The 27909-nt window shown below is 39.4% G+C and overlaps 1 protein-coding gene across 1 annotated transcript in view; it reads right to left on the bottom strand.

Moving 5' to 3' along the window:
• Positions 1 to 27909, bottom strand: part of LOC119476910 (exostosin-1) — a 251589-nt gene that overhangs the window by 35730 nt on the left and 187950 nt on the right. Inside the window, exons 4-7 of the mRNA XM_037750566.1 lie at positions 22910 to 23003; positions 16593 to 16700; positions 8821 to 8940; positions 2388 to 2520 (exon numbers count right to left, since the gene is read on the bottom strand). Of these exons, the coding sequence (XP_037606494.1) occupies positions 2388 to 2520; positions 8821 to 8940; positions 16593 to 16700; positions 22910 to 23003 (455 nt within the window). The remainder of the gene's footprint in view (positions 1 to 2387; positions 2521 to 8820; positions 8941 to 16592; positions 16701 to 22909; positions 23004 to 27909) is intronic.

Genomic DNA, 27909 nt, shown 5'->3' with positions numbered 1-27909 from the left:
AAAGAATGATTATTTGGCTCTACCCGTTGCAATTTATCTTTACCTCTAAGAAATGTTTGCATTGTAACTCTAGACTCTCTTAACTCGTGTCTTTTTCCTACACAGATTCAGGTAGTGGCAAAGAATGAGTGCATATGTATGTTATACATGATCTTAGAACAGAAAACAATTAGTGTATCTTCAGTCTTCTGTTTTTTGTCCTCCCTTTGTTAATGAGTGTATCCCATTCTTCATACTCTCCTCTTAAAGGTTCTTACAGGTAATGTACAGCTAAAGCATACTGTCATAATTTGTTTATAACCTAAAGCAGCTCCACAGCACAGCTTTTCACAAACTAAAGTGAAGATGTAACTTGAGCCATCAAATCAGGATGTTCTTACAGCTCCTGAGGCCACTACGTCTGAGCAGCGAGTCAAACTTTTTTCAAACTAACAGGCAGAAGTTGCAACTGCTTTGCCATCAAAAGTTATGGGAAGATAGCAGAGTGAGACCGTCGTACACAGGGCATCGATGACAACTTATTCCCCGAGCAGCAGCACTGGAGATGGCAGCCGCTAAAATAGTGATTTACTGCAGTGGCATAAACCAACCTGCCCCATCTTTCCTTCTATCCCTCCCTTCTGTCTTCCTTCTAACCCTTGTGTCCACAATCCCTCAGAGAAAGACAAACATCGATCTGAGTTACAGCCTCAGTCTCTCCAGTCTGCATATCTATACACACACCCACGTATATACACACACACACACCAGGCCACCTTCTCTTCACTCTTTGCCTGCAGCTTTAAGTTTCTGAACTCTGCTTCAACAGCAGTCTAACAACACACATACATATTTAAATATATTCTTCTACATTTTGCTTATTTTAATGACCAGTGATGCAATCTATATCATGAGGTCAGCTTGAGCATTTGCTGTTTTTTATATTTGCTGACTTCTAAACAACCAGCAACCTGGTCTATGATATATTTTTTTGTGCTGTTGTTGCAGCAAACATCCAGCAACAGCTTCCAGGCAAGCTCTTGGTGGCAGGAGCAACAGCTTACTCTGGAATAAATTGAAGAAAAACCTGGAAGAATTTCAGCTGAATTCACAGAAAATCTAAGGAGGAAAACATCGCAAACTGATTGACAGGTGATCTCTGGCAAGAGCAGTAGAAACACTGCCATTTTTCACATTTGGTCTGCCTAAGGCAGAGGTTGCAGAATTGAGACTACTGCTCCCAACATCTGCCACCTACCCCCATCTATCATGCATCTTCTGGGATGCAAAAAGGAAGTAAAATGTTGCCTTAGAGTCAGTTAGTTGAGCCCTGTTCTTTAAGCTTATATTTGTTTACAGTTTTGGAAGAATAGCACCAATAAATGTATGCCGAATTAGCTATTAACAGTTCCTGTTTGCATTGTAACTATGGATGTACGGACAACTCATCACATGATTACACTGATAATAAAGAAAACTTAAAAATGTGACGATTCTAGGGCTGTGTATTGGCAAGAATCTGGTGATACGATGCGTATCATGATACAGGGGAAACGATTCAATATATAGTGATATATTGTGATACTGCAAGCAAGGCAATATATATAATTTTTTTAAATTAAATTTTAGGAAAACTGTCATAGTATAAAGAACACACCAGAAGCAAACCTTTTTAGAATAGGCAAAAATAACACATATACTGCATGCATGGGTTAGGGTTAAATGCATGGTTTTTGCCACAAACTGCATGTTATTATCATAAAGTGGGCATATCTGTAAAGGGGAGACTTGTGGGTACCCATAGAACCCATTTTCATTCACATATCTTGAGGTCAGAGGTCAAGGGACCCCTGTGAAAAACGCCAGTTTTTCCTCACCAAAATTTAGCGTAAACTTATGAGCGTAAAACTGGGACTGCTGCAACCTCCGAAAGATCGAATAGCAGCTGGCCTGTATTTTTGAGAGGTTAATTAAAAATCTTGTGTTTTGGAGAATCGACACAGTATCGCACCACATAATATCGCGATACTAATGTGTATAGATATTTTCGTACACCCCTAGACAATTCTCAGGCAAGTTCTGGAGTTAGAAACAGTATCTTTTTTATTATGATTTCTAAGCTGATTTATGGATATTTATTCACGATGGATTCAGATGTAATGATATCTTCGGAAACTGTAAGTCGGACTGAATCTAAAAATATGTGTTTCATGTCTGTGTGTTAAGATCTGACTGAGTTATGACTCAGAGGAGTAAACATTTTGGTGCAAATTGCGACAATCGAGCACCAAGGGTTTTAGAGTACTTTAACTGGCCCCATGAGGTCATGCAGAAGCTGTAAGTGAAACTACCAATGACAACAACATCTAAGCAAATCAATCTTCGAATGTGACGAGATCAACACTTACCCAGTATGGCATAGTAAAAAGGGAACTGGGCAGGGTCAGTTGAGTACTGGGGGAGTGCATAGAGACCACCAGGTAGGGAATTCCACAACAACCGGTTTCTGGACACGAGGGAGTCCACACGGTCCTGGATGATCTGGACGGAAGAAGACAGGAGGAAGTACAGCAACAAGAGGAGGTGGAGAAGAAAGCATGTGAGGAGAAAGATGAGGAACAAAAGAAGGATTTGAGGAATAGTGGGTGAAGTGAGAAAGAGTGGAAAGAAAAAACGAGGAAGAGGAGTGAAGAGAAGTGATGGTTAGATAAATAATTTGTCTCTTTATTTCACACACACGGCTTCCCAAATCTAGCAGAGTTGACTTAGAAGTGCCAGTCACAGAGTATCTATACATTCACATACTGTATAATATCATATATTATTACACGGCTTTGTTGAATATTCGATTCTGATTTGTCAATCACGGCGTTCCACAGTATTTCCTTATAGCAGACTGTTGCTATGTATAACAGACCGTTGCTATCGACGCAGTCCTGATCTCGGACTCTGGTGGACCGTTTTTGTGTCAAATTACTGATTTCTTAAGTAAGTAGCCGTGTAATAAGCGGGATAATGTACAGCGAGCGGGTCATTGTTGTGAAATAAACCCCTTCAGAGCGATGCAAGACCCCGACGCAAAGCCCTGAAGGAGTTTATTTCCCAACCATGACCAGCTCGCTGTACATTATCCCTTACATAGCGTGTCCAAAGAAAACCATGTATCTATTTATAGAACATTTTCCTGCTTCTTAAGCTAAATTAACATTTTAAAAACCAATGTGTTAGCTTAAAAATGTATTTTCACACATCTGAAAATAAGGCTGTTTTGTTTGATACAGGAAAACTTAATACTATTTTTCACAGGGCAGCGAATTTAAATTTAAAGCTGATTTAAGAATAAACAAAGCTGGAAAATGAATGATATCACTACCATATTTTCCATTACCATATCTGATCCAGAAAAGCACAAGGACGCATCATATGGCTCATTTAAGCTTCCTCATAATGGCCTCTTTACACTTCCTCTCCAACTCCAGACATGTGATAATATTTGGAAATAAAAGTAGCCAGCTGTTTAGCTGCAGCTGGTGCTTTGGGGAACAGACCTGAGATACTTCACTGCTTCACTTTGGGCATCAGCTTGCTCCCAACATGAGGAGTCCATTAGTTATTTAGCTAATAATATCCATCTGGCTTGTTACTAAAGGTCAGGTTAGTGGGTTGAGTGTTGTGAGTCTTCAGGGGGCCTTAGAGGAAGAGCAACGACACAACTCCAACCTGCTGCTGGGCCTCCGAATACACAAACGTATAAAGTTCAGCAACAAGGATGTCATTTGTTTCACGTAATTATACTTTAGTATCACTATTAATTTATTTAAAACTAGGGCTGTCAATCAATTGAAATGTTTAATTGCAATTAAACACATGATTGTCCATAATTAATTCTGATTAATCGCAAATGAATCACACATTTTTTTTATCTGTAAATGTAAAAAGTGTACTCTTATCAACATGGGAGTGGGCAAATATGCTGCTTTATGCAAATGTATGTATATATTAATTATAGGAAAGCCATTAACATCACAAAACAATGACAAATATTGTCCAGAAACCCTCACAGGCACTGCATTTAGCATAAAAAATATGCTCAAATCATAACATGGTAACAGTTTTTCCTTTTATTTAACTTCCTTCACGACTTTGCTAGTATGACATGGAAAAAACGATTGCATTAATGCTTTAAAGTCATTAGTGGCGTTAAAACAAATTTGCGTTAATGTGTTATTATTGCGTTAACTTTGACAGCCCTAATTTTTGTACTTAAATGTACTTAAAGTAAACGTAAAACGGCCACTTTGACCATGAAACTGTTATATATGATATTACTGAATTATCATGACTGATGTTTTAATGTGCAAGTAGCATTTTATTGTTGTAGTTAGTCAAGGTGGAGCGGATTTAAACGTTGTTAAATCATCTATAATAATATATCATAGTTTATAAGCTCTTAATTTGTTTTGTAAGTAAAATCTCAATATGTAAAGTAACTAGTGTGCCTCTAAATTGTACATCTTATTTATTTATAACTATTAATATACGTACATCCATTTTGCACAGCTTGCGGCAATTTGCAAACTGGATGCATACACATGTTTAAAGGGCGTACTTTCTTACTTTTTACATTTAACTCTTGTTAATACTTGTGTTTTCATATTTGCACTTTTCTTTGTTCAGTGTGGTTCGTGTTGCTGTGACATGAGAAATCCCCCCCAGGATTATTTAAGCATCTATTGGGAAGTATCTAGTGGAGTCAAAGTATAAAGTAGCATGAAATGGAAATACTCAATGTGCAAGTACCTGCAATGTTTACTTTAAATGTACATACACACAAGACATAGATGTATTATGTCATTGCAGGAATGAGAGTGACAGTTAGGTCACAGTCACAATACAAAGTCAGAGCGACGGACATCGACTGTATTTGTATTCCATTATTACGGGATGAAAGGTGTTGACTGACGCTGGCAGAGGGATGATCATGTAGCCAGCTGGCTCAGCAGATGCTGAGTGACAAGCTTTTGTGGGATTTGAGCACAAAAAAAGTCTTTTTTTTTTACGAGGAAAGCTCCCAACCACTAGCTCGGTTTTCTCTCCACTTGTCACCAATTCATCTGATGAACTCAGGTCCCCGTCTGACGAACCCCGGCAGACTTTCTAAAGGTGGCATGGCTTCAATTACTTGGTGCTAAAGAAGTGCTTTTACGCCAGAGAAGCATGCTTTATCACGTCGGCATGAGATGAGCATATGCATGAGTGTGTGAATTCAGGTGCTAAACCTATAGGGTATGGGATATTCAAGGCTCATCACTGGTATTTTTGTATTTATGATGACAGCCAACAGAGTTACTGGCCAATAGATATATCAAGGCTGGGACGATATGCTTATCTCCCAATTCGATACTTGGGTGCCCATTCGATATGTATAGAGATTTTTATGCGATTCTACAAGTATTGTAATTCAATATTACAATTTTTGTTAATGTTTTAACACTAGACCATGGGAAAAAGTTAAATCATACACTTCTAGTAACTTTTACTTTTGAAAATCTCTAAACTGAAACAGTAAAAATGTTTGATTTTGAGCATGTATGTAGTCAGAGATGTCCTCAAGTCAAATATATCAGCCATTCAAGAATTACTTATCTAACAATAAAAGCGGTAACTTCCTTCTACCTCCACATTGACTCAAATGAAGCAATTATATTAATACAGGCATTAAAAAATGTATTAAAAAATTATGAAAAATTGTTACAGAATGACATAAAAATGGTGAAATACATTATGCTTTGAAATGAAGCACATTACTGACAGGAACAAGCAATCTATATATTTTTAATCTTTCATTTTAAATTAATTTATGTAATTTCAGGGTATTGATTGATTGAAGTGACCAAAAACTAGGGGGATTTATTGTGTAAAACATTTAAAAGTAACAAAATTGTATCGATTTTTGATCAATAATTAATATCAACCATCAGCAAGATATTTAAAAACAGGACTACCTTAAATAAAATAAAATAAAATATGTCATCAACATTTTCTACTTTACTTTGACATCTATATGATCCCGAAAACAAAGAATGGAAGAACACATTTTTGGGGGGCTTTCTGGTTTTTCCCTCCGATTCCAGAGCTCTCTACTGATCTGTGGAGAATTGGCACATAAGCCAGCTCTTAACACACACACACACACACACACACACACACACACACACACACACACACCTCATGACACCAACTGTCAGGCTCGCGGTATGGGGGCCACTGCAGTTATCAACAACGCCTCATTTCACCCATTTAGCCTGGTGGCGTGCTGGCTCTGAGTTTTTAGCACATCTGGCCAGCAGTATACGGCTGTCACTGGGCTTCTGTCTAATTTCATACCCTGCTAGCGCCGGGCATTTGGGGATGTCACTAAGGTGTTGTTTGTGCTGTGATTGTAACCGAAAAAACGCTGCAATTTGGAAAGCGTTTATATTAAAGCTGCAGTCGGTAACTTTGAGCAAATATGATAAATAAGTTATTTTTATAAACATCTTAAAAAATATATACTGTATGACAATTAACCTCACATTTATGTGGTGGAATAATCGCAGATTGCACCTTAAAACATGCACTCTTTTCTGCATTTGAACCATTAAATTGAGGAGAAAACACAGTGATTTTAATGTAATTCTACTGTGTATGCTGATGACTGATGTCCCACGTTAGTAATTATATCTCAGATTTTGTTTAGGACTCTAATCCCATCTGAACAAGCCTGAAGTTGAGTGGCGATGGTGACTTCAATGTTACTGCAATGATGCAAATGATGACATAAAGTGATGATGATTGCGAACAATAATGTGTGCAAGAGAGATCTCAGCGATTGTACTGATGTTTATGTGATGATGATGGTGGTAATTAAGAAGATTATTATGTTCGGTGTTCAGAGATGCTACAGAGAGCAAATAGTCCCCGAGGACCGAATCAAGGCTGCGAGGAAGTGAACTAACAACAACAGAGAATAAAACGAGAGGAGGAAGGTTCTTATACTCCAAGTTCATCCTCTACACTTGAGCTAGCAAGGTCATTTAATGAGGCAGCCTCTAGCTTTCTAGTCTTGAGAGCAGGCAGAAACACCCACACACACATACTGCAGAGGGCTGCCAGAGACTACAGACCTCCTTCACATTTGGCACTCCATGCTGCCCCTCGTGCTCACATCCAGTTTGGATGTCATGCGCCAAAATGCTTGTTTCCAGTGTTCAAATCAAACTTTTCTCTGTCAAAGTTTGTCAGATTGCCATGTGCATAAACATTCTCCTTCCAAATATTTGCCAGCAAAGTTAACGGTATTTCATTAAAGCTTCAGTAGGCAGAAAGTATTCGGCATCATTGGGCAAAAATTCCACAATAACCTTTCAGCACCTCCTCATTGTTCTGTTTTCAGGCTTTAAAAAATCTAGTCTGTATAATTTTGCAGATGCCAGATTACCTGTCTCATGTACTACTGTCAGGATATAGTGACCATTTTATAAAAAATTACTTTTTAAAATCAAATTTGCTCCATTTCTGCCCACTTCAAAGAAGATAAAACATATTTAGTTCGAAGGTGTAAGATGTTTTTAATATCTAGTACTTAGTAGAAACTCTCGCGAGATGGTTAAGATTAGGTATTGACGTTGAATAGTTAAGGTTAGGATAGGTCGTCGGGCAGCGAGTGTCGCGAGAGTTTTTGCAAGTTTTTGCCAGATTTAGCAATTTGTGGGTTACCTTCTAGACACAACCAGCAAATGTCTAAAAATTGGCTGTAAAAACAATAGATTTCAGTGTAAAGTTGCAAAATCTTTCTTACTCTTTATACTGTATGTTCATGTAACCATTGAGCAGTAAATTCAATAGGATAATTTAAAGCTGCGCTAATCAATATTCATATTAACAATGGATCAAATGACTTTGTTTGCAGATGCAGTAGGCAGCTGTTTGCAGCTAAAATGCTCTGATAAATGAAATGTTAGCTTCCTGGTGAACATAGTAGAACATTTAGCAAATGGTGGCAGTTGGTGGAGACCAAAACAGAGGCCAAAGAGAAGTGAATATCGGACTCTGAATGAATTTATAGGGTGATAATATGTCAACAGCTTTCTTCGTTGCCCCCAAGTGGCCAAAAAAACCAAAACAATTATGCTGCTTCGACATCTATGTATATATATAGGTAATCTTTTTGTGTGCGTGTTCGTGTAAAGATTTAAATGTTCTATATATGGGATTCAGAGCATTAATATAGCAGCAAACTATTTGCTCTGTACAGATATAGAGGAGTAATGTCTACTTGAGCAGAGAACAAAGTTGCCCTCTGTGTGTGTTGTAATCTAAGCTTCTCTGTGCTATATTTACGTTGTTGTGAATTTGTATTAGAGATGATTTCAATGTGCTGACTGGATGTTAGTAGAAAATGTAATTTTGTAAAATGCAACAAAAATTAAAACTGACCTCAAACAGACGCCATCAAAAACTAAACGACTTTTGAGGTGCCCTTGAGCAGCACAAAGAACCCCCAATTACTTCAGTGGAGCTATACTCTGTGGTTACTGTTAGAAGTGCTGGAAATGTGTGAATATGAAGCGGAATATCGCTGGAAAAGAGGGGGCACATTCAGCTAACCTTCTTTAGAAAAATATAACTGACAACTGGATAAAGATTTCTTTTAAAAGTTTATCTTTGGAAGGTGAGGCATAGCCAGCGGCAATGTACAGATAGAAAAAGACGTCGCCGTTAAATTGATGATTAAATCAAGCTCTCCTGACAAAACTAAACCCAAAACTCCCATTAAGACCATTTCTGTCCAAAGCTTACCTCCAGAGTAGTTAAGACGATTTTGGTTACAGAAGAAAAGTAGGCGTCCCAGAGGAACTGAGTCTGCTGGCGGAGAGCCAAGATCCTGTCACGGCCCACAGACCTGGTAATGGAGGGAACCTGGAGGAAGAGGAGAAGGAAGAAAAGCCAGAGGACAAAAATGACGAGTGAGATAGATTGAGTTAGCTGTTAAACAATACTGAGTGAGAGGACGAGAAACAGTGTGTGGGGGAGAAAAGAAACAGCAGACAGGTGGAGGAAGCATAAGTAATTTTGTGGACGTGCAGAAAAGATTAGAGGAAATTCTTCCTTCCCTCAAGACTCTTCTACTCCCACATCTTACTCTGTCCGTCACCTGGCTTACCCCCAGGACAGTTTGATAGCTAAACCACCTGCTGTCCATCTCTAATACTCTATTCACACCTTACGGTAGATATTATTAAGTGTCCACTAGAGAGGGACATTTAAAAAGGTTCTGTTAACTAGATATTGTTTATTCAATTATAAAAAAGTGGATATTTTTAGACAGACATCCTGGAATTGTCGATGTTTAAAACTAGGTTTTCCTTTTTTCTTTTGTCAATGGGTTTGTTGAAGTTTACATTCATAGTAACACCACTACTATAGAGAGACAGAAGCTAGGTATATTTTAATAGTTTTCAGACACTCGCACGCAGGTTTTATAGCTCAGGCTGGTGGATGGTGCAGTCAGCTTGTTGTAACTGATAGTTTGTTGGTTATTGTTACAATAAATATCATAAAGATCATCCTCTTACCATTTTGTGATATTATTTGTGTGTTTATTATCCTCCTAAACTCAAATATGTGCTATTCATATACAAATATATTTGGACTTGCATCATAACTGCTATTTTTTGCAAGACAGCTGAGCACAATCTTTCAACAAACCTCCTTGCAAGTAAAGAAGTACCCACTGGGATTGGAAATCACTGCTTTAGATTAGGACTGCTATTTTATTAATTTTATCAATTAGTTAGTCTATAAAACTTTAGGAAATATTGAAAATTAGACGATCACAGCAACTGACGTAGTTTAAATAGCAAGAAAATCAGGGCAAATGGGAGGGGTCTGGATGGGTCAAACAAACACAGGACCTTAACCCAGGAGACCACTGTTCATGTCCCGTGTGTCAAGTCAACGTTGACTTACAGTATTCTACAGTAGTTTTGGTACGCAACTTCCGTACTTTTCTAACGCCTGTTACGTAAGTGTTTTATTTAGTGTATTTTACTCAACAAACATACTTATTTTAACCCAGCCAAGATCGTTTCCTAAGCCTAACCAAGCATTTTTTCAAACAAGCGAAGAGGTTTTAAACGACTGAGCTACAATCAAATTTGTCACCAATTAATTTTCTGTTCATCAATTCATTATTTCAGCAATGGGAAAGAACAGAAAACCTAAAATAAAATAAAAGATTCAAGCTTCAGTGAGTTTTTATCTCTGTGTTAAAGCACCTTTGTTTACATCATGTATTGCTCCAGGAAGGTGTGAATGACTGTTCATTTATTTACTTTGGATAAATATCGAGTGACCAGAAATCACCCAGTTGTGTCTTTCTGCTTCAAACCGGCTACAAAGGAGTTCTTCGACGGCAATGTACCAACAAACTCTGCAGACCTGTTCGGAGCCCAAATGACCTGTTCCTGGTGGCAAGCCGAGGTCCCAGCTCACATTGTCATGGAGGAAATGAGCAGCTGGCTTGTAGCTTGCAGCAGTAACCATCCTCGGGGAGAAGCAGTGGAGGGATGAAATCAAGGGGACACGAGGATCCTGCCAACCTGACCGGGGAGCTAAACATCCTGATGTGCCCGGGAAGACGGAGCAGGATGCTCTCTTGATGCTCAGTTTGGAGAAAAACAAACCACCTCCTCGATGAGGTCAGACATGACCTCAGCTGCCCCGCTCAGATTCACAATAAAGCTGAAAAGAGTATGAGTAGCGTTGTGGCCAATGACGAGCATGAAGGGTGGTGGATTTGGAGCCCAGGACCCTTCTGGTGTTCTGGCCACGAACACAAAACCTCTTCACTGAAAGTTTTACTGCCAACACAGTCAGTGGAATAGTGACTGATGGTGCTAAAATCAGTTTGTTAAGAGCAACCAGAGCTTGAAACATTGGTCTCCATCCAGGAAAATGTTTGGGGATCAATCAAAGAGTCCTGAGCTGCTTGGCTCCATCTCTCGTTGTGATCAATGAGCTTCTCCTCGTGTTCTTGAAGCCTGATGAGGAAGCCGCAAGTAACGATGAGCCGGTCTTGGATCTTCTTAACTCGTTTTCCACTGAAACATTTTGTGTCCCTAAACACCCAAAGGTTTTTGTATTTCCTGTTTCAAGAAGAGACTATCATCAACCTCTTTATTCATGATCCTCACTCTTAACGGTTTACTTTTGGCATGTGTATATTTGCACCTTCTTGGTAATCTTTCCTGTTTATATTTTGTTAATTTGCACTCTATATATTTGCACTCTTTGCACTCTTTCCCACTTTGTAGTGCAACTGCTGCACAACAATTTCCCTCAGGATAAATAAAGTTTTATCTTATCTTATCTTTTAAATGCAGTTTACAGTAAACAAACTCCTGAAAGGCGCCATACAGACACACAACACTGCATGAAAACATCAGCCCCCTCATTCAATTAAAAGAGACCACTGCGTTGATGTAGCAGGAGTGCTGACGCAGAGCTGGATCTAGAATTACCGCCTTAGTAAAATTGCACTTTATATCCATGTCTGTCCAAAATGTCATCACTTCGTCATTTTATTAGGCGTGAAATTGAAATAATTAGCATAAAAATCCTTGAGTTATGGCCAAAAATGTATTTGTGAGGTCACAATGACTTTCACCTTTGACCTCTGACAACCAAAATCAAATCATGTCATCTTTGAATCCAAGTGGACGTTTGTGCCAAATTTGAAGAAATTCCCTCCAGGTGTTCCGATGATATCGCATTCACAAGTATGGACCGTACGTACGTCCAGACCGACAACCCGACAAACAAAATGCCTCCGGCCACACCGGTCGTCAGAGCAGAGACATAAAAAGTGGTACCTGACTTAACTGTTGATCCAGGTTTGAGCTCAACGCAATGCAACGTCATCCTGCAAGGTGCTGCGTTGGCCAATCAAATACGTACAGTACAAGTGCACATTCCCAGTTGATTTCTCAGTAGCACGAAAGCGCCTATTGTTTAGCTCACAATCAACGCAACAAAAGCTAAAATAGTTGCCGCCCATTAACTTTACAGAGCAGTAAACTCCTTCCTCATAATATTACAAACAACTGTGCTACGTTTTGCTGTTTGATCAGTCCTTATGGATCTGTAACTCAAATTAGACTTCTTGCATTATGTTTATTTTCTCACCGAAACCAGATGAAACACTTTGTTTTCCATCTGAATGCCCACTGAACAAAGTCCAAAATCATTTGGAATTAGAGATCAAACAAAATGCACCAAAGTCATGCTAAGTAAGTATAAAAACAATAACGAACCAAAGTACAGAGTAGCTCAATTGCACGCGTGATTAAAGCAGATTTTACACCTTTTTTTTAACGACTTGATTGTACAAGATAAACTTCCCAGTTTAAATTTGTGAAAACTGAGAACTACAAGTCAAAATAAAGAGTCCCAGTCTGAAGACACAGTATAGGAGGTCGTGTTGCTGTTGACGTCAGTGGGATCCGCCAACAGCAGAGCGAGCTTTAATTGTTCAGCTCTCTGAGGTGGAATATAAACAACACCAATCAAATCAGCTCAATTCTCTTCCCCCTCGATTGACTCTAATAGTGTTTATGTTTCTCAGCAGGGGCATTGTGTGTGTGTGTGTGTGTGTCTGTGTGTGTGTGTGTGTTGTGTGTGTGTGTGTGTGTGTTGTGGATGTCTCCTCTCCACAGTGGGAATAGAAACTCTACATATTAAACAGCCCGGTATTGCAGTTCTCAGTGATGTAATTGAAAGTAATGAGATTCAACTCTCTCAGCAGGTGTTAGAGCTCCGACGTGGTGTTGAACAGTGTCTGAGTGTGTGTGTGTGTGTGTGTGTGTGTGTGTGTATGTGTGTGTGTGTGTGACTGAGAAAAAAAAAAAGAAAGACAAAGAGGGCACGCATCCAGAATCTGTTTACCAACCAGAAACATGTTTGTTATTGCATTTTTATTATACTGTACAGATGCTGTCATCTACACCAAATTATTAAAGGGTTTCTGGGTATTTTTAATGCTTTTAATGATGTTTTTTAGTTGACTTTGCAATGAAGCCCAAATCCTGAGCTTTAAGGACTCTATTCTGACACTTTTCCAGAAACTGATTGAACTCTGACCACCGTACCAGCTGTCTCAGTACTGCAGGAAACACACTAAGCTGCTTCAAGGTGTCCTCGGAGTCGGGGAACTTTTTTCAGAGCCACGCCCATTAACCTGCTCTGTACGACTGGTATTTATCAAAGCTTACATATAAAACACAAGTTCATTTGTAAAATAAAAGACGTGTAAACATATGTTATTTCTGCCAAAAACGGCGGATTTTAGTTGCTTATGGTTCCGCAGTAAAATTTGGGCGGACAGGAATTCATAGAGATGTTTCACAGATTCATTTTTTAAAAAGGTCTTATTGATAACATTTTTTATGTAGAGGAATATTAAAAAAATCAACAACAAAAAAAACTTTAGAAAGGTGCCGAATAAAAGTATGGCTTTTCCTGAAAAAAAAAAAAAAAATAATAATTATGATTGTGAATTAATCATTTTAAACATTTTGGCAGGTCTAAAATGAATGTTTTGTTGATCTCTGTGGAAGATATCTGATGTTTTATTCTAATGTTTTATTCTGATGTTTTATTCTGACTTCTAACAAGGCTTGTGAGACAATAGTATAACGACGTTGGTATCACGTGGTAACTCTGGGTCGTCAGTTATTGTGGAAAAAAACAGATAAATGGCTGGGATTGACAGTAAGTGCCTGGCAACGACTTGTTGTGAAGTGAATGCAATGGAACGGGAGAGGGACAATGTGACATCTTGTGGCTGAATGTTATCAATAGCACCTTCAAGGAACTTAGAAATATTTTTAATATCTTAAGTCATAAACACAGGAGAGAAAACAATTTAGATCAGACTTAGAAAACGGATCACAAGAATTTTTTTTCAGAGCTTCCGTAAGTGTCAGTAAAAGAGGAGAAGAGACAATCTGGTACAACAAACACCACCAGATTGGAGGGGTTAAAATGTGATACAGGTGTCATGATGTGGGTTCAAACGTGACCGGTCACTGAGTGTGTTGCTCTCTACACTATAAGGTGAAAAATGTGTTCAAAGCAGTCATCATTGGTGTTGTGTACACCCAAATGTCAGGTTTTTATCTCTGCCTTATTAATTCCTCATATGTCTGCGTCAACACAAAGCAAATGAATGGAAAAAATGCCTCTTTTGTTCAACCTCTGTAATAAATGTAAACACCATCAGTGTCTCGCCCCGTCAAAACATAATACTTACTTCACACATATTATCTTAACCAACAATTAGCACGCTTTTAGATAGATGGGTTTGCTTTGTTGAAGTGAGCAAACAAACACAACAAAAACCTCTAATAACATTAGTGCATCATTGTGGGTCTCCGTAATGTTTAATGATGAAAAAAGGAGGTTTCATTTCATCTAAAAGCCAACTTTGTAATACTTTTAATGATGGCTTGTCTGTGATTCACAGAGAAAACATCATTGTTAGCCGGTGCTGATAGACGGCTGATGGGGGACATATTAATAAAAGGGAGACATATACACTCTCCAACACACACTTTCACAACTCTGGGCTGTCCAGCTGGCTGCAGAGGTCATGCTAGTGGCACGTAGAAATGTAGAGAGTAATTAGAGAATGTAAATATCACAAGTTCTGCTACGCTGCCGTAATTAAAAGGAACAGAAGGAGATCCAATTGTAGAATAATCCATCTTGGATAAAAATAGCTGCTGGCGGAGGTGTGAGTGACTGTGAATATCGCAGCTGTCATGTCAGAATAAAATACAATTTACTAAAAGCCACATGACCGCAATTAGATTTCCCTCCCTCCTTGAAGTGAGTGTCTACACGTCAGTTATGTGTTGATAGACGCTAATAGTTAATTATACGCTCGGAGCTGAAATTACATTTTCCACCCACAAAAAAACAACTCCTCAAGTTGATGATACTGAACTCTCAGTTATTCTGGTCGCTTTCCTGCTCAGAAACCCGTCTATTGTTGTACTGAACCAAGCCTGAACCACCATTTATCAAATAAATATCCATTTCTTTACAGATTTGGAGCACACGTCTGTTCCCATATAGATTCAAACAGCGATTACTGATCTATGTGTTGTGCTCCTGTGTTTGAGTCAGCCCCAGCTGGATCCTTGTGATTGCTCCAGGGGGATCTGGATGTCGGCATGTCACCGCCCAGACACTGAATTAGCCCCCGCTGAAAGGGCATATTTTATCTGTAGGTGCTATAGAGGGTGAGGAGGGTTTGTCCTCTTCATCCAGATTACTCAGTCGGTGGTAGCTTTTACTAACCTCCATCCAGGATCCGAAATACAGGGGAGCTACGGGGAGCTCGGCTCCCCTGAAAGAGACATGAGCTCCCCAGAAAGCCTCATTTGAGAAATTTAGGGGGAGCTTTTATAAAAATATATACCTCTGTATATATTTATTGTTGGAAATCAATTAACAACACAAAACAATGTTAAATATTGTCCAGAAACCCTCACAGGTACTGCATTTAGCATGAAAAATATGCTCAAATCATAACATGGCAAACTGCAGCCCAACAGGCAACAACAGCTGTCAGTGTGTCAGTGTGCTGACTTGACTATGACTTGCCCTAAAACTGCATGTGATTATCATAAAGTGGGCATGTCTGTAAAGGGGAGACTCGTGGGTACCCATAGAACCCATTTTCATTCACACATCTGGAGGTCAGAGGTCAAGGGACCCCTTTGAAAATGGCCATACCAGTTTTTCCTTGCCAAAATTTAGCGTAAGTTTGGAGCGTTATTTATCCTCCTTCGCGACAAACTAGTATAACATGGTTGGTACCAATGGATTCATTAGTTTTTTTTTGTTTCATATGATGCCAGTATCTTCACTCAAGCTTTAAAAGCTGAGTCCGCTACAACGTCCAAAAGATCAACATCACAAGTTGTGTTAATGCGTTAAAAAACATTAGTGGGGTTAAAATAAAGTTGCGTTAAAGTGTTATTATTGTGTTAACTGTGACAGCCCTAATTTACTATCTATATTTATAGGTTGAGATGAAATAAATAAAATTAAGTAAATAAGTAAAGCGCTTGTCAACGTGCATGTTTATTCAAACCCGGTCTCACTCCCAACTCGTCAAATACTGCCGCTTGGTCAGTGCGCCTGAGCGTCCTTTAGCATCTGTATGAGACGCAACGGGCTTCCAACCAATGTAAATGAACAAAGAGCAAGTCTGTTCAGGGCGGGCGGGAGGTAGTATGAATTGAAATGTATTGATAGTATATTTCTTTATGTAGGCGGATGCATGTGTTCAGTACCCTCCCACCCCAGAAAAATAGGGTTACCCCCTAAGCCACGGTGTGATTCCAACACTGCCTCCATCCACATACAGTATCTGCTGTAATACTGTCATTTCTTTCCAGCCATCCCTCCTCCTTGTCCCTCTTTTGTATATTCTCTCCTGTATATTTGCTGTAAAACTCATCCATCCTGTATCCTCCGTCCCTCCATCATGTTTTTCTTACCTGTAACAGAAGTCTCTCGTCTCCGATGATGGCGGCTTTCCTCCAGTCGATGACTTCAGAGAAGGGAAGCTCCCAGCCGTTGCTCAGAATAACCGGGATACAAGCCGCCTGTTAAGGAAAGAGAGATCAGTCGAATATTGGGCAGCAAATGATCTTTACGATAACGGATGTAGGAATGGAGTCAAACATCGTCAGTGTTCACTTTAATAAAACTGCACTTAATGATTTATTGAGATGAACCTAACCTTTCTGTGTTGTCTTTTGTCTACAGTGTCCTACTTTTTTTAAAAGTATTGGATGTTATTGAGTTTGAAAACAAATCATGTACCGTGTTTTTCTGTCAGAGGACTGTTTCGCCTCAAAGAAGAAACAAAATGTTCTCTGTTGACAAGTTTTCACAGCTTGAGAGAGAGAGAGAGAGAGGGAGAAAAACCCCAGGAACACATGACGTCTAACCAGAAGTTTACAGCAGAGCGCTGGGAGGGATCGACTCTCCAAACACTGAGGGATTCATCCTCTTACTATAGGTAGCTTCTCTCTGATGACACTCCAAGTGAGAGTTTTGCAGAAACAAACGGAGTTGCCAAAAATATTAACGACAAGTTTATTTATTTATTTTGCCTGCATGCATCAATATTTCGAGGATTCATTCATGTGACTTCATTCATCAGGAGCTCTTTTCATTTCCCACAGGAGCTCCGTGTGTGTGTTGCTGTATTTTACGATGAGGCTCTTTGAAGTGTTCATCATTGGTGGTTAATGGATAGGAGTTGATTGTGCACTCTGCTGCACTATTAAACTGTCTAATTATTAAACTGGAAAATATGCTGTTTTCTGGATAATTTCTTTCACTTTCTCATATTTGACGCCTCATCTGTAAGCCCACGGTGTACTTTCATTATATACTCAGTTTAAATTACATAACGGATATTAAATTAATGTTAATGGGAATTAGCCACAGCTTGTTTCTTATCTAAGAAAGAAGGTTTTATGAGAAATACTACTATAAAATATTACTCTTTCAGTTGAGTTGATTGTGTCGAATGGTAAAAGTATACGAAATTCGGAAGTGGGAAATTTTGCAAAGCTATGGTTTTACATTTTTTAACCCTTTTATAATGCATTATAATCACTGTTATAATGCATTATAATGTGATTATAAGTTACTCATTGTTTGCTTTAAGCAAAGTAAAAAATAGTTTTACAATGTTTTGTGCTGTTCTTGCATTAATGATGTTTTTTCACTTTACTTAAAGCAAACATTGGCCACTGAGAGTATCATATGATGAAATTATAATGCATTATAACAGTGATTTTAATGCATTATAAAAAGATTATAATGTTTTACAACTATAGGAATTATAATACACTATGATTCCTGAAAAAAAGCAGTAAATAAAATGACAGCAAGACATGGCAGCAAATATGAAGTATTATGATACTTGACCTAATAAGTCATTACAAAATGCTTTATAATGTGATACGAGAGCTTATAACTATAATTATACAGCGCTATAAGCAGATTATACTGCATTATGAGTATGTTTATAATGCATTATATATATATATATATATATATATATATATGGGCATCATAGAAAGTGTTACACAGGAAGCATTAAAGTGAGTTCACAGTCCAGATGGTCAGTTTAAACCAATTTTTGCTGCATAAGTAGCAGAAGGATGGATGATAGTGAGGAGTTGTGACCATTAAGCATTTATAGGCAGTATATAAAGATGTAATGAACGGTTTACAACACACTATAATGTAGCTATAAGATATTTTAGGTGAATTTGCTTCAGTCAGATGAAAAAGTAAAGAATTTATTTCCTTACAAGCTTTTAAATAGCTTTTTCTTCTTCTCCGTGAGGTCCTTTGCGGTTTGATGAAGCTATATACTGAATATTGATATTATAAAATAATTTTCAACAACTATAACTCCTCATTTGTTCTTGTAACTAATCATATACCAGCTGCGTTAACACGCAAACACACGTGGAATTCATGTCTTCATTTGTGATTTGTAAAAAAAAATGATATTAAATATGAAATTGATGTTTTCAAATATGCTCTCTATAATTTCACATATGAAATATATCTATCTAAATATATGAAATATCTAAAAATTAGAAAACAAAAAAAGTTTAAACCACATGCACATGCAGGAAATGGTGTTTCATAAGTGATAAACACATTTACCATATAATAAATGTAAATAATTAAGTGAACTGTTTATACACTAGTCATATGAGCAGTTGTAGTTATTGACAAATGCATTAATAAACACCTAAAATTATATTCCTGAAAAGTACCATTCATTCAGTGTTTCCATACTGCTTAAAGATGCTAATAAATATGTTTTTTCATAAAAGAAAATCAGGACTGATGGGAGGGTTGATCATCATCCGACTTTGAGTCCAGGATGTCACATGTCAGATGGGATGTATGGCTTCACTTTAAGGACATACTGTACGCTGTGATTCGTCTTTGTAGTCTCAAGTAGAGGAGCAGCGTCAGAGAAGAGAAGGAGAAGAAATTTCAATAAGTCTGGTATTTTCATTTAAAGTTCAAATTCGACTGGGATTCTCAATCAAGTGAAGCTGAGAGATTAAAGGAGATTCACAAAATGCCGAGTGCATGATCAGTGACCTGTCGACGCAAATTCTCCCTGCTTTGATTAGTCGGGCTTTGTGAGATGACTTTTTCTTTTCTTGTCTTTCCCTCACCGTCATCCTCCCACATGTCCTCTAAATGTTGATTAGTATTACCTCTGCGAAGACAACTTCTTTTCCTCTTTCTTCTTTTCTTTTCTTTTCAGGTCTAATTTAGTGAAAAAGCCATTAAAAATAATTGGCACACATTTAAAATGAGTGTTTAATTAAAAGCAGTGCCCATTTCTTCTGCTAATCATTCTTGCTATTGCTTTTTGCATCTTTCTTTAAAAATATCTCCAACCTTTTCTAATCTCATCACAAAGTTCAGCCTCTACCTGCTCATTACTTTTGACTTAAAACAGTGGTGGCCAAATACAGACTACCGAGAGGTTGGTGGCACCTGGAACTCTGTAACTTGTAGAGCTGGGTCGATTAACCCATCTCTCGATTCGATACTATCACAATACTTGGGTGCCGATTCGATATTGCAATTTATTGCGATTTTTGGTAACTTGTTTTAACACTAGACCATGGGGAAAAGTTGACTCATACACTTCAATGGACTTTTACTTTGGAAAATATCTAAATTGATACATTAAAATGTTTGATTTTCAGCATGTAAAAATCAAAGAATAAAGACATTTCCCTCACAAATTAGTGATATTTTCTTTAGAATTTATAAGGGACATGTAATGTTTTATACTTCTGGTGAATACAATCCAATCAATCTTATTTCCATATATGTATTTTGTATATACAGCTCCCTTTGTGACGTAGTCACACGTGTATACTTCTGCTAACTTCGCCAAGTCCGTCTTTAGCTCTCCCGCTAGCTCCATTCTCTTTATACATCCATGATCAGCTCCATTGGGGCGTTTGAATGCATTTAACATAAATGTCAGTATATGGGTGCTCTACAGTTGTAGCGTCGGCCCATTTGACCACGGAGATGAGAGTGATGGCTGGCTTGACCGCATGTACCGCAATATGATAACGTTTCCTGTCCACGATAGAGTTAGCATGTAGCCTTAGCCATCATGTCTAGCTCTGCTTTTCCTGCATTGTGTGAAACCCAAAGTGTTTCCATACTGGGATTTAAAATGTGAGGGTGCAGGTCGTATCCACGCAGACCCTCCGCCATGGATACGGAACGGATATGACGTCACGTTACTCAGACTACAACAATAAAAGCGGTAACTTCCTTCTTCCTCCACATAGACTCAAATGACGCAAATATATAGATTCTGGCATTAAAAAAATCAATTTCAAAATCGTAAAAATGTGACACAGGTGAATCGATTTGTTTTCCCCACTCATTATAACTTGTTTGTTTCTTTTCTTAAATCATACATTTACATCATATTGATGTTTATTAATGTGCGTCGGCCCTGATAAAGTTATGTAAAGCAAAATAACTGTTCAATAATCAAAAGCATCAACTGACTCTGATTCTACTATCACTTTACAAGCTGATCTCTTCACTCTGTAGCTAAACAGCTAAATGGTGACATCAGTGAGATGTAGGATTTTCAAAGTACTGAGTAAAAACATTGTGTACACATCCTTCTAGCTCTTCCTCTATGAGTCCCGAAGGTGGAAGCAAGCACAACCTATTTATTCCTAAACTTCAGCGTGTGGTGTGCAGTGTGTCGTCAACAGAATATATAATTGGAAACTGAGGAAAAACAAGAACGCGGTAAACAAGACAGCGAGATGCAGAGACAGGGCAGAGTCACATACTTAATGTCAAAACAACACAGAGACGGATAGAAACATGGTGCTAATGAAAGATGAACACATCCGTGTTGTGAGGACGTTTCTTCTCTTTTTCTCTGTGATGTATCTACAGAAACAGGTTCTTTCTGTTGCAGGGGGATGACAGATTGTCAATAGTAATAAGATCAACTGTTGCTAAGAGGAGGACGAGGAGCTCTTTGATTCGTTGAAGTGCCCAGCTGGAGCTCCACAGGCTGTCTGATATAAGCCCAGTAATCATTAGCATGTCCTGTTCTTAGCATTGTCTCTGGGAATTTGAAGCATTTAATGACCTGAGGAGTTTATATTGTTTAACTACACACAAATTACACACGGTGGGTTGTGAAGGCTGATAAAGATATTTTTTACACTCAGCATCTTTAAATTTGACTCTTTTTAGGCCTGAAATATAAAAAACATAATCAAGAGCTTACATCCTGACAGTGTGGAGAAGCATTGCACTGACGCAACATTTTGACCTTCAATAAATTACAGAAATAAGTCAAATTACTTCTTAAAAATAAAAACATTTCACATGCATTTTTGATGGATAATGAAAAACTTCTTAGGCAGTTGGGGTTGCATTTGGGAAACTTGGACTCTTGACCTCCTCACTCCAAATAGCAACTTGTTATTCCTCAGATAAAGTGAAAATGTCAAGGTACCCACTTAAAAACCAACCCTTTCTCCTAAGAAATGACATTCTCATACAACTAAACTGCATTCTCAATTACGTTTTGAGGGAAATGTATTTATAGGGATCGATGGAAAGTCTCTCTGAAAGAAGTTAACTTGGTTTTGGGTCATTTCATCATTAGACATCCTTGCCCAGGACACTTCACTTCTGTCTCAATTCACTGTGGCCCTGTTCGGACCTGGTATTAAACATGCATCCTGAGTGATCTGATCACAAGTGGACGGCTTTAAGTGCGTCCGTTCACACCTGGCATTAGAATATGTCTCCAGTGTGTCTCCAATTGATCTCACTTCCCCGCTCTATATGCAAATAAACACGTAGTAAACACATGGCTAAAACAGCAGACGTTGTGACGTAATATTACATGAATGTCAGTAGTAATATCCTACATATTCGGGAATTTGGGCAAATTTGAATAACATCTCAATATAAGGTTATTGTGCCGGTGGTCCCCGGGACCTCCGTGCCGCCGACACCGCTGCCTTTGCCAGGCAACAGTGGGTACAGAGCTTCATAGTCGGGGATGAGAGCGAGCGAGTGTCAGCCCTGTGCAAAGCACCGGAACAAAAACACATCTCCGACAATATGATAATAATGCACTTTGCGTGCATAGTCTGATAGTCTGTAGATATGTAGCATATAGATCAGATATGTTTTAATATAATACAGTTGGACCGACAGGATACAGTAAAGCACAGAAACTGTTTCCATGCAGTGAGGCAGAAAAGCGCTCTGAGGAGCTCAGTGGGACCCCGCAGATCCAAGCGGGACGTCAGTTGAGTAGGCGGTCCTAAATGTGGCCCAGGACACATTCGCATACACACTGCCTGTCATACTGTATGCGGTCCAGACCACCTCTGAATGTGGTCTGAACGATCGGATCTCAATGCGTCTTAAGTGCGTTCACACCTGTACTTAAAGCTGTCCACTTGTGATCGGATCACTCAGGATGCATGTTTAATGCCAGGTCTAAACAGGGCCAATATCTCAAACTAAATATGGAAAGAACTTTTCCTAAGGCCTCAGTATGCTTAAAACAAAGTGCATCTCAGGACCTTCACACATGCTCGTAGAGACACGTGTGGGACAGTCGTCATGTAGTGTGTTCACACCTTGCACACACACACGGACAGATATGCAGTATGCAAGCACATAATCCACAGCAGCACAATCACATAATGTACACACACACACACACACACACACACACCTGCAGGGCCTCTAGAAAGCGGAAGGATCCAAGACGTCGGCCTCGGGGCACCAGGCAGAAACTGGAGTTATGAAGCAGCTCCTGGTAGTCGAACCTACACAAACACAAATAAAACAAAATCAGGTTAGAAGATGAGGGAATAAAACCTCAACAAGCAAAAAGAAAAAAGAAACTAAGAAAAATTACAAAAGGAAAGGAATACATTTTCCCCACAGTGTACAAGCTCATCTAATGGGCTACGAGAGAACATTAACACACTACTATGAAGGGAAAAAAAGACTATAAACCTGTAATTCAGAGAAAGAAAAGAAGAAGACAGGACGGCAGAGAGAGAGAGAGAGAGAGAGAGAGAGAGAGAGAGAGAGAGCAGAGGATAATCAAACTTCCAAGAAAGCACTTTTATGTCTTTTTGTAATTTCTTAAGACCCGAAAAAGCATTTTCAGGACATTTTCCGAGTGACAATAAAGTCTAGAGAGCTCAAAGAAACAAAGGGGAAAGAGAAAAATGATGTCAAACCCTGAATCTATGTTTCCGCGTTACCATTTCCTCACTATCCACACACATACATATTTCAAACAACAATCCAAAGCAGCTTACTCCTAAATGGCTGGCAAAGACTTTTTCAAGGACTTGATCTCTTTCATAAAACGTGTGCTTGTAGAAGGCGGCGTGGTAGCTTCAGCACATCAAAAGATACACGGCGGATAAATAATGAAATGTGCTGGAGAAAAGAAAAAAAGTCCACAGCTGTTATATAATCAAACACCGGTGGCCCTTAACACATTTTCATCTGATCGAGATATGTGAAGAGAGAATCATCCACGCAGGGCTACCTTTAGTCAAGGTTTCTAAACTATTGATCTGACAGCATGGTGTATCTACTCAGTCAAGTGAGATCAATGTGAGCGTTTGAAGGCCGATACTAATATTTTACTGCACCAAATGATTTTAGTGCGAGTAAGCAGCCCCGTAGGGGAGGTTGAGGCAGGTTTTACTGAAAGGTTGGCTGATTTTGAGTGATTCAATCATGAGTGTAGATCTTCGAGGAATCCACCGAAAATCTATTTTAGGGTATCAAACACTAACACCCTGTAGCTCGCTCCATTGTGGAGGACAATCAGCTTGGATTTACAGCAGAAATAATGGATTAGGTGAATCAGATTCTGAGTAGAGCTCCAGGCATACAGAGATGCACAAACTTTACGTTATCACCACGTGGAATGCGTGTTATGGACGTTATCACATCTGGAGTCAATTTAGTTTACCTTTACCTGCAAAAACCTGCAATGATTGCTTGAGCAGCTGCCCCGAGAGAGTGCGGCACAATCACCAGTTGCAAAAAACAGATAAAAGCTATTCTTAAAGCTACTACGAGGAACTTTCATTTTGTGTTGATTTTAGTGTTTCCCAGCACCAGAGTCCCTTTAAAAAAACACTAATTTTACTGCTGCAGGGTCCGACCATAGCCTGTATATAAGAAGTGGACGTAGTCACCGTGACATCACCCATTAGTTTGTGAACTACCATTTTGAAGCCTCTGGTTCAGCATTTCCGCCGCCGCCGTCTTGGTTTTTTGCAACCAGAAGTGAGACGAGACGGTAGAGCTAAGTACACACACACAACATAATAATGATCATTGGGAAAGAAGTGGATTATGCTGCAGGAGTGGTTTGAGAGGATGCTATATTTGAGATATTCTGATATGTTTTGCTGTCATTGGAATCCAGTACTGCGAATTGAAACTACTTGCGAGAGCGTCTGCCGTTATCAAAAAAAGATGAAGCTACTAAATATTCAAAGGCAACTTTAAAGCCAAAAGGACATGAGTGTTAGATACTGAAAACAGATTTTTGGTGGAGTAAAAGAAAGGATGACAACATACTGAATGTCGGCTGGTTAGATGCACAGCTGGACAATCAGTTTAGAGCAATGGTTAATCGATTAGTTGTCAACTATTAAATTAATCGCCAATCATTTTTATAATAGATGCTTCTTAAATGTGAATAATTTCTGGTTTCTTTACTCCTCTGTGACAGTAAACTAAATATCTTTGAGTTGTCGACAATACAAGACATTTGAGGACGTCGTCTTGCGTTTTGGGAAACACGGATCAACATTTTTCACCGTTTTCTGACCTTTAATAGATCAAACAACTAATCGAGTAATCAAGAAAATCATTACTTGCAGCCCTAAATCAGGTGTTCAGTCAGTTGATTAGTTCGAACCATTTTGGCCACTGAAGTTAAAAACAAGAACACATCCTCCAGAGGCTGCTGGGCCTTTTTTTTAAAAGGCTAATGGCTCTATACGGAAATGTTGGAAACCTAACATTGATCTAAGTGGAATTGCCAGAATGCAAAACATTTCTCTACAGTTAAAATAAAACGTTTTCTCATTCTCTCCTGATAGCAGCCTTATAAAAACTCTCTAATGGTCAGACTGTTCCACGCTGCCCTCAAACTATTTTCAACTAGCAAGTCACTTCTGTCTGTCCAAAGTCTGTGACTTTAAAGCTCTGAGTGTGTGTGTGTGTGTGTGTGTGTGTGTGTGTGTGTGTGTGTGTGTGTGTACACATGATCTCAGGGCTGGCCTGAGGAGATTTCAGATTGCAGCCTAATCTGTCTGGGGATCAACTGTCCCCACAACCTCACCACTAGACACCTGTGCGTGTATGTGTGTGTGCTTGTGTGTGTGTGTGTGTGCGTGTCCACCTGCCCGGAAAGCCTGCCTCTACAATGTGTGTGTATGTGAAGTCTTTGTGATGAGAGAACGTCTGGCATATCACGACACTTACTGTCACTGCACCCGTGTGTGTGTGTGTGTGTGTGTGTGTGTGTGTGTGTTCGTGTGAGAGAGAGGAAGAGAGCAAAATAAGATGTCAGGTGTCCAGTTTGTCACATAAAGTCAAGGTCATTCTAAGCGCCGCTGAGACAGAGACAGCCTGTCGTCACACATAAAGACGGTTATTTAGGAATAACAACGAACGGATGGTTTGACTACAGTTAAGTCTTCACCACGCGGCTCCTCTGTTTAACGGTTCAATGACAAAAATCCCATTCTTGTGACCTTGATTTTTTTGTGATTCTGCTGAGAGAGCCTGGGAACTTGTTTTGTTTTACAGCCAGGTGTGGACAGTAGCGTGAAAGTAGAGCTGCTTTGTCCTGAGCTGCAGCCTGCACCCTGAATCTGGAATACTGAGCACCCAAAGGCCATTTGCACATAAGTGATACTGAGCTGGAAGCTGACACGGCACCGATGGGATTGCCCCCGGACATGGAGGGACCAGAACCCTCCAAGTGAACCAACAACAAGAAACTACAAGGCCAATGAAAAATGCAGAGTCCTGACAGGAATGTTAAGTTAAACCTAGCTTGTTACAAACTTCTATTGGCAGAGACGGAATATAATATTCATAACTATGTTTTCATTAGTGTATAATCACCTGAAACTAAGAAATCGTTGTGTTTTCGTTAGCTTATAATTTCTATCTACATAGGGAGAAGTTCCTCTTCACGGAGTCCGCCATGTTTCTACTGTAGCCCAGAACGGACAAACCAAACACCGGCTCTAGAGAGAGTATTTTGCATTTTTACGTTACCTGAAGGCTACCGTAGTTGTCCGACACGCACTGCGGTAACGTGAGTCGCAGGGTGTAAAACCGTGGTACCGCCAGTCGCCGTGTCATGCTTGTTTTCCTATGGGGAGAGCGGCGCCACCCGACAAGGTGGGAGCGCTACCCTTGGTGTGGCGCACCGCTTGAAACTGCCAGCAAATTCAAATTATTTCAACTTTGACTTCAGTTCCCGCTGACTTTTCAAAGCACAACTGTTGTTGTTGCCTAAGCAGTGAATGGCGTTCCTTGCGCACTTTTTGATGACATCTTATACCTGCGCTTCTCTTGGGCTCTGCTCCCTACCTTACACTGAGCGAAGAGCAAATTTCTTATCATGTGAAAGCAGCTTTAGGACGGCCTCTGAGCGAGGTGAACGGCGGTACCACGGTTTTGCACACGGCGGCTCACGTTGCAACAGTCGCGGAAAGGGAGGAGTGAGCGGAGGGGTGCTCAGTTGGTTGCAATCTGCAACCACACCACTAGATGCCGCCAAATCCTACACACTGTACATTTAAGAAAAATCTCAGCTAGTATAGACTTAAATAATGTGTAAATCTGTTGCAAGGAAACACCTGTAACACCGTTCAATCAAAAACAATCAACTATGAAAACAGGAAGTCACGGCATAAAATGTATAACTGCCAATCATTTGTAAATGTAGGTATAACTTTGTCTTATTTACATACACATACATGGAAAGGACATCAGTATTAAACAAGCGCCAGATGGGCCAGTTGAGCCAGGTAACTTCTAAGATAAATAAGGTCTGCGATGCTGTCCTGGCATCCTCTCAGACTCGGGGATGGTGTGTCAGAGGCTCAGGATAAAAATCAGCTAGACCAGATACTGACTGCTTCTCAAATAAACCAACTGCTGAGGAGCTTCTAAGACTCTCTGGTCCAGGGTGGCACAACGTTTTTTGCCAAGTCTCGTGCATTGATTTATTCAGCTGTCGCAGCAGCCTGTGTTTCCTGCTATGCTGGCCCAGTGCTGCCTTCCCATGAGTAGGAGGGATTCTTTCAGGTAATGCAGGCCTCTACATCTCCAGGAAAAACATGCCTTCCTCCCAATTCTGGTCAAGACGTGACATGGCAACAAATGCTTCGCAGAGCATTACTTATTGTGCAGGGAGCAGCTTCAGGATAGCGGATGCTGTCTCGGATACAGAGGACACTGTTATCTTTTTGTTTCTGTTATGGTCTTTGTTGTTTTCTTTAACTACCGTTTTTAGCGATAAAAAAACCTACATAAATCTAGCAAACTTAAAAAGATGTTCACTTCAATTTCAAGGTCATTATGTACATTTAAATTGTAAAACACTACCCATTATTGTGACACAAACTATTGCACTATAGTCCGCTTAAAAGTGGTCCTCAAAGCTACTTG

Source organism: Sebastes umbrosus, chromosome 18 (genome assembly GCF_015220745.1).
Source record: "Sebastes umbrosus isolate fSebUmb1 chromosome 18, fSebUmb1.pri, whole genome shotgun sequence".
NCBI classification, from domain to species: Eukaryota; Metazoa; Chordata; class Actinopteri; order Perciformes; family Sebastidae; genus Sebastes; species Sebastes umbrosus.
This window is presented reverse-complemented; position numbering and strand designations above follow the sequence as displayed.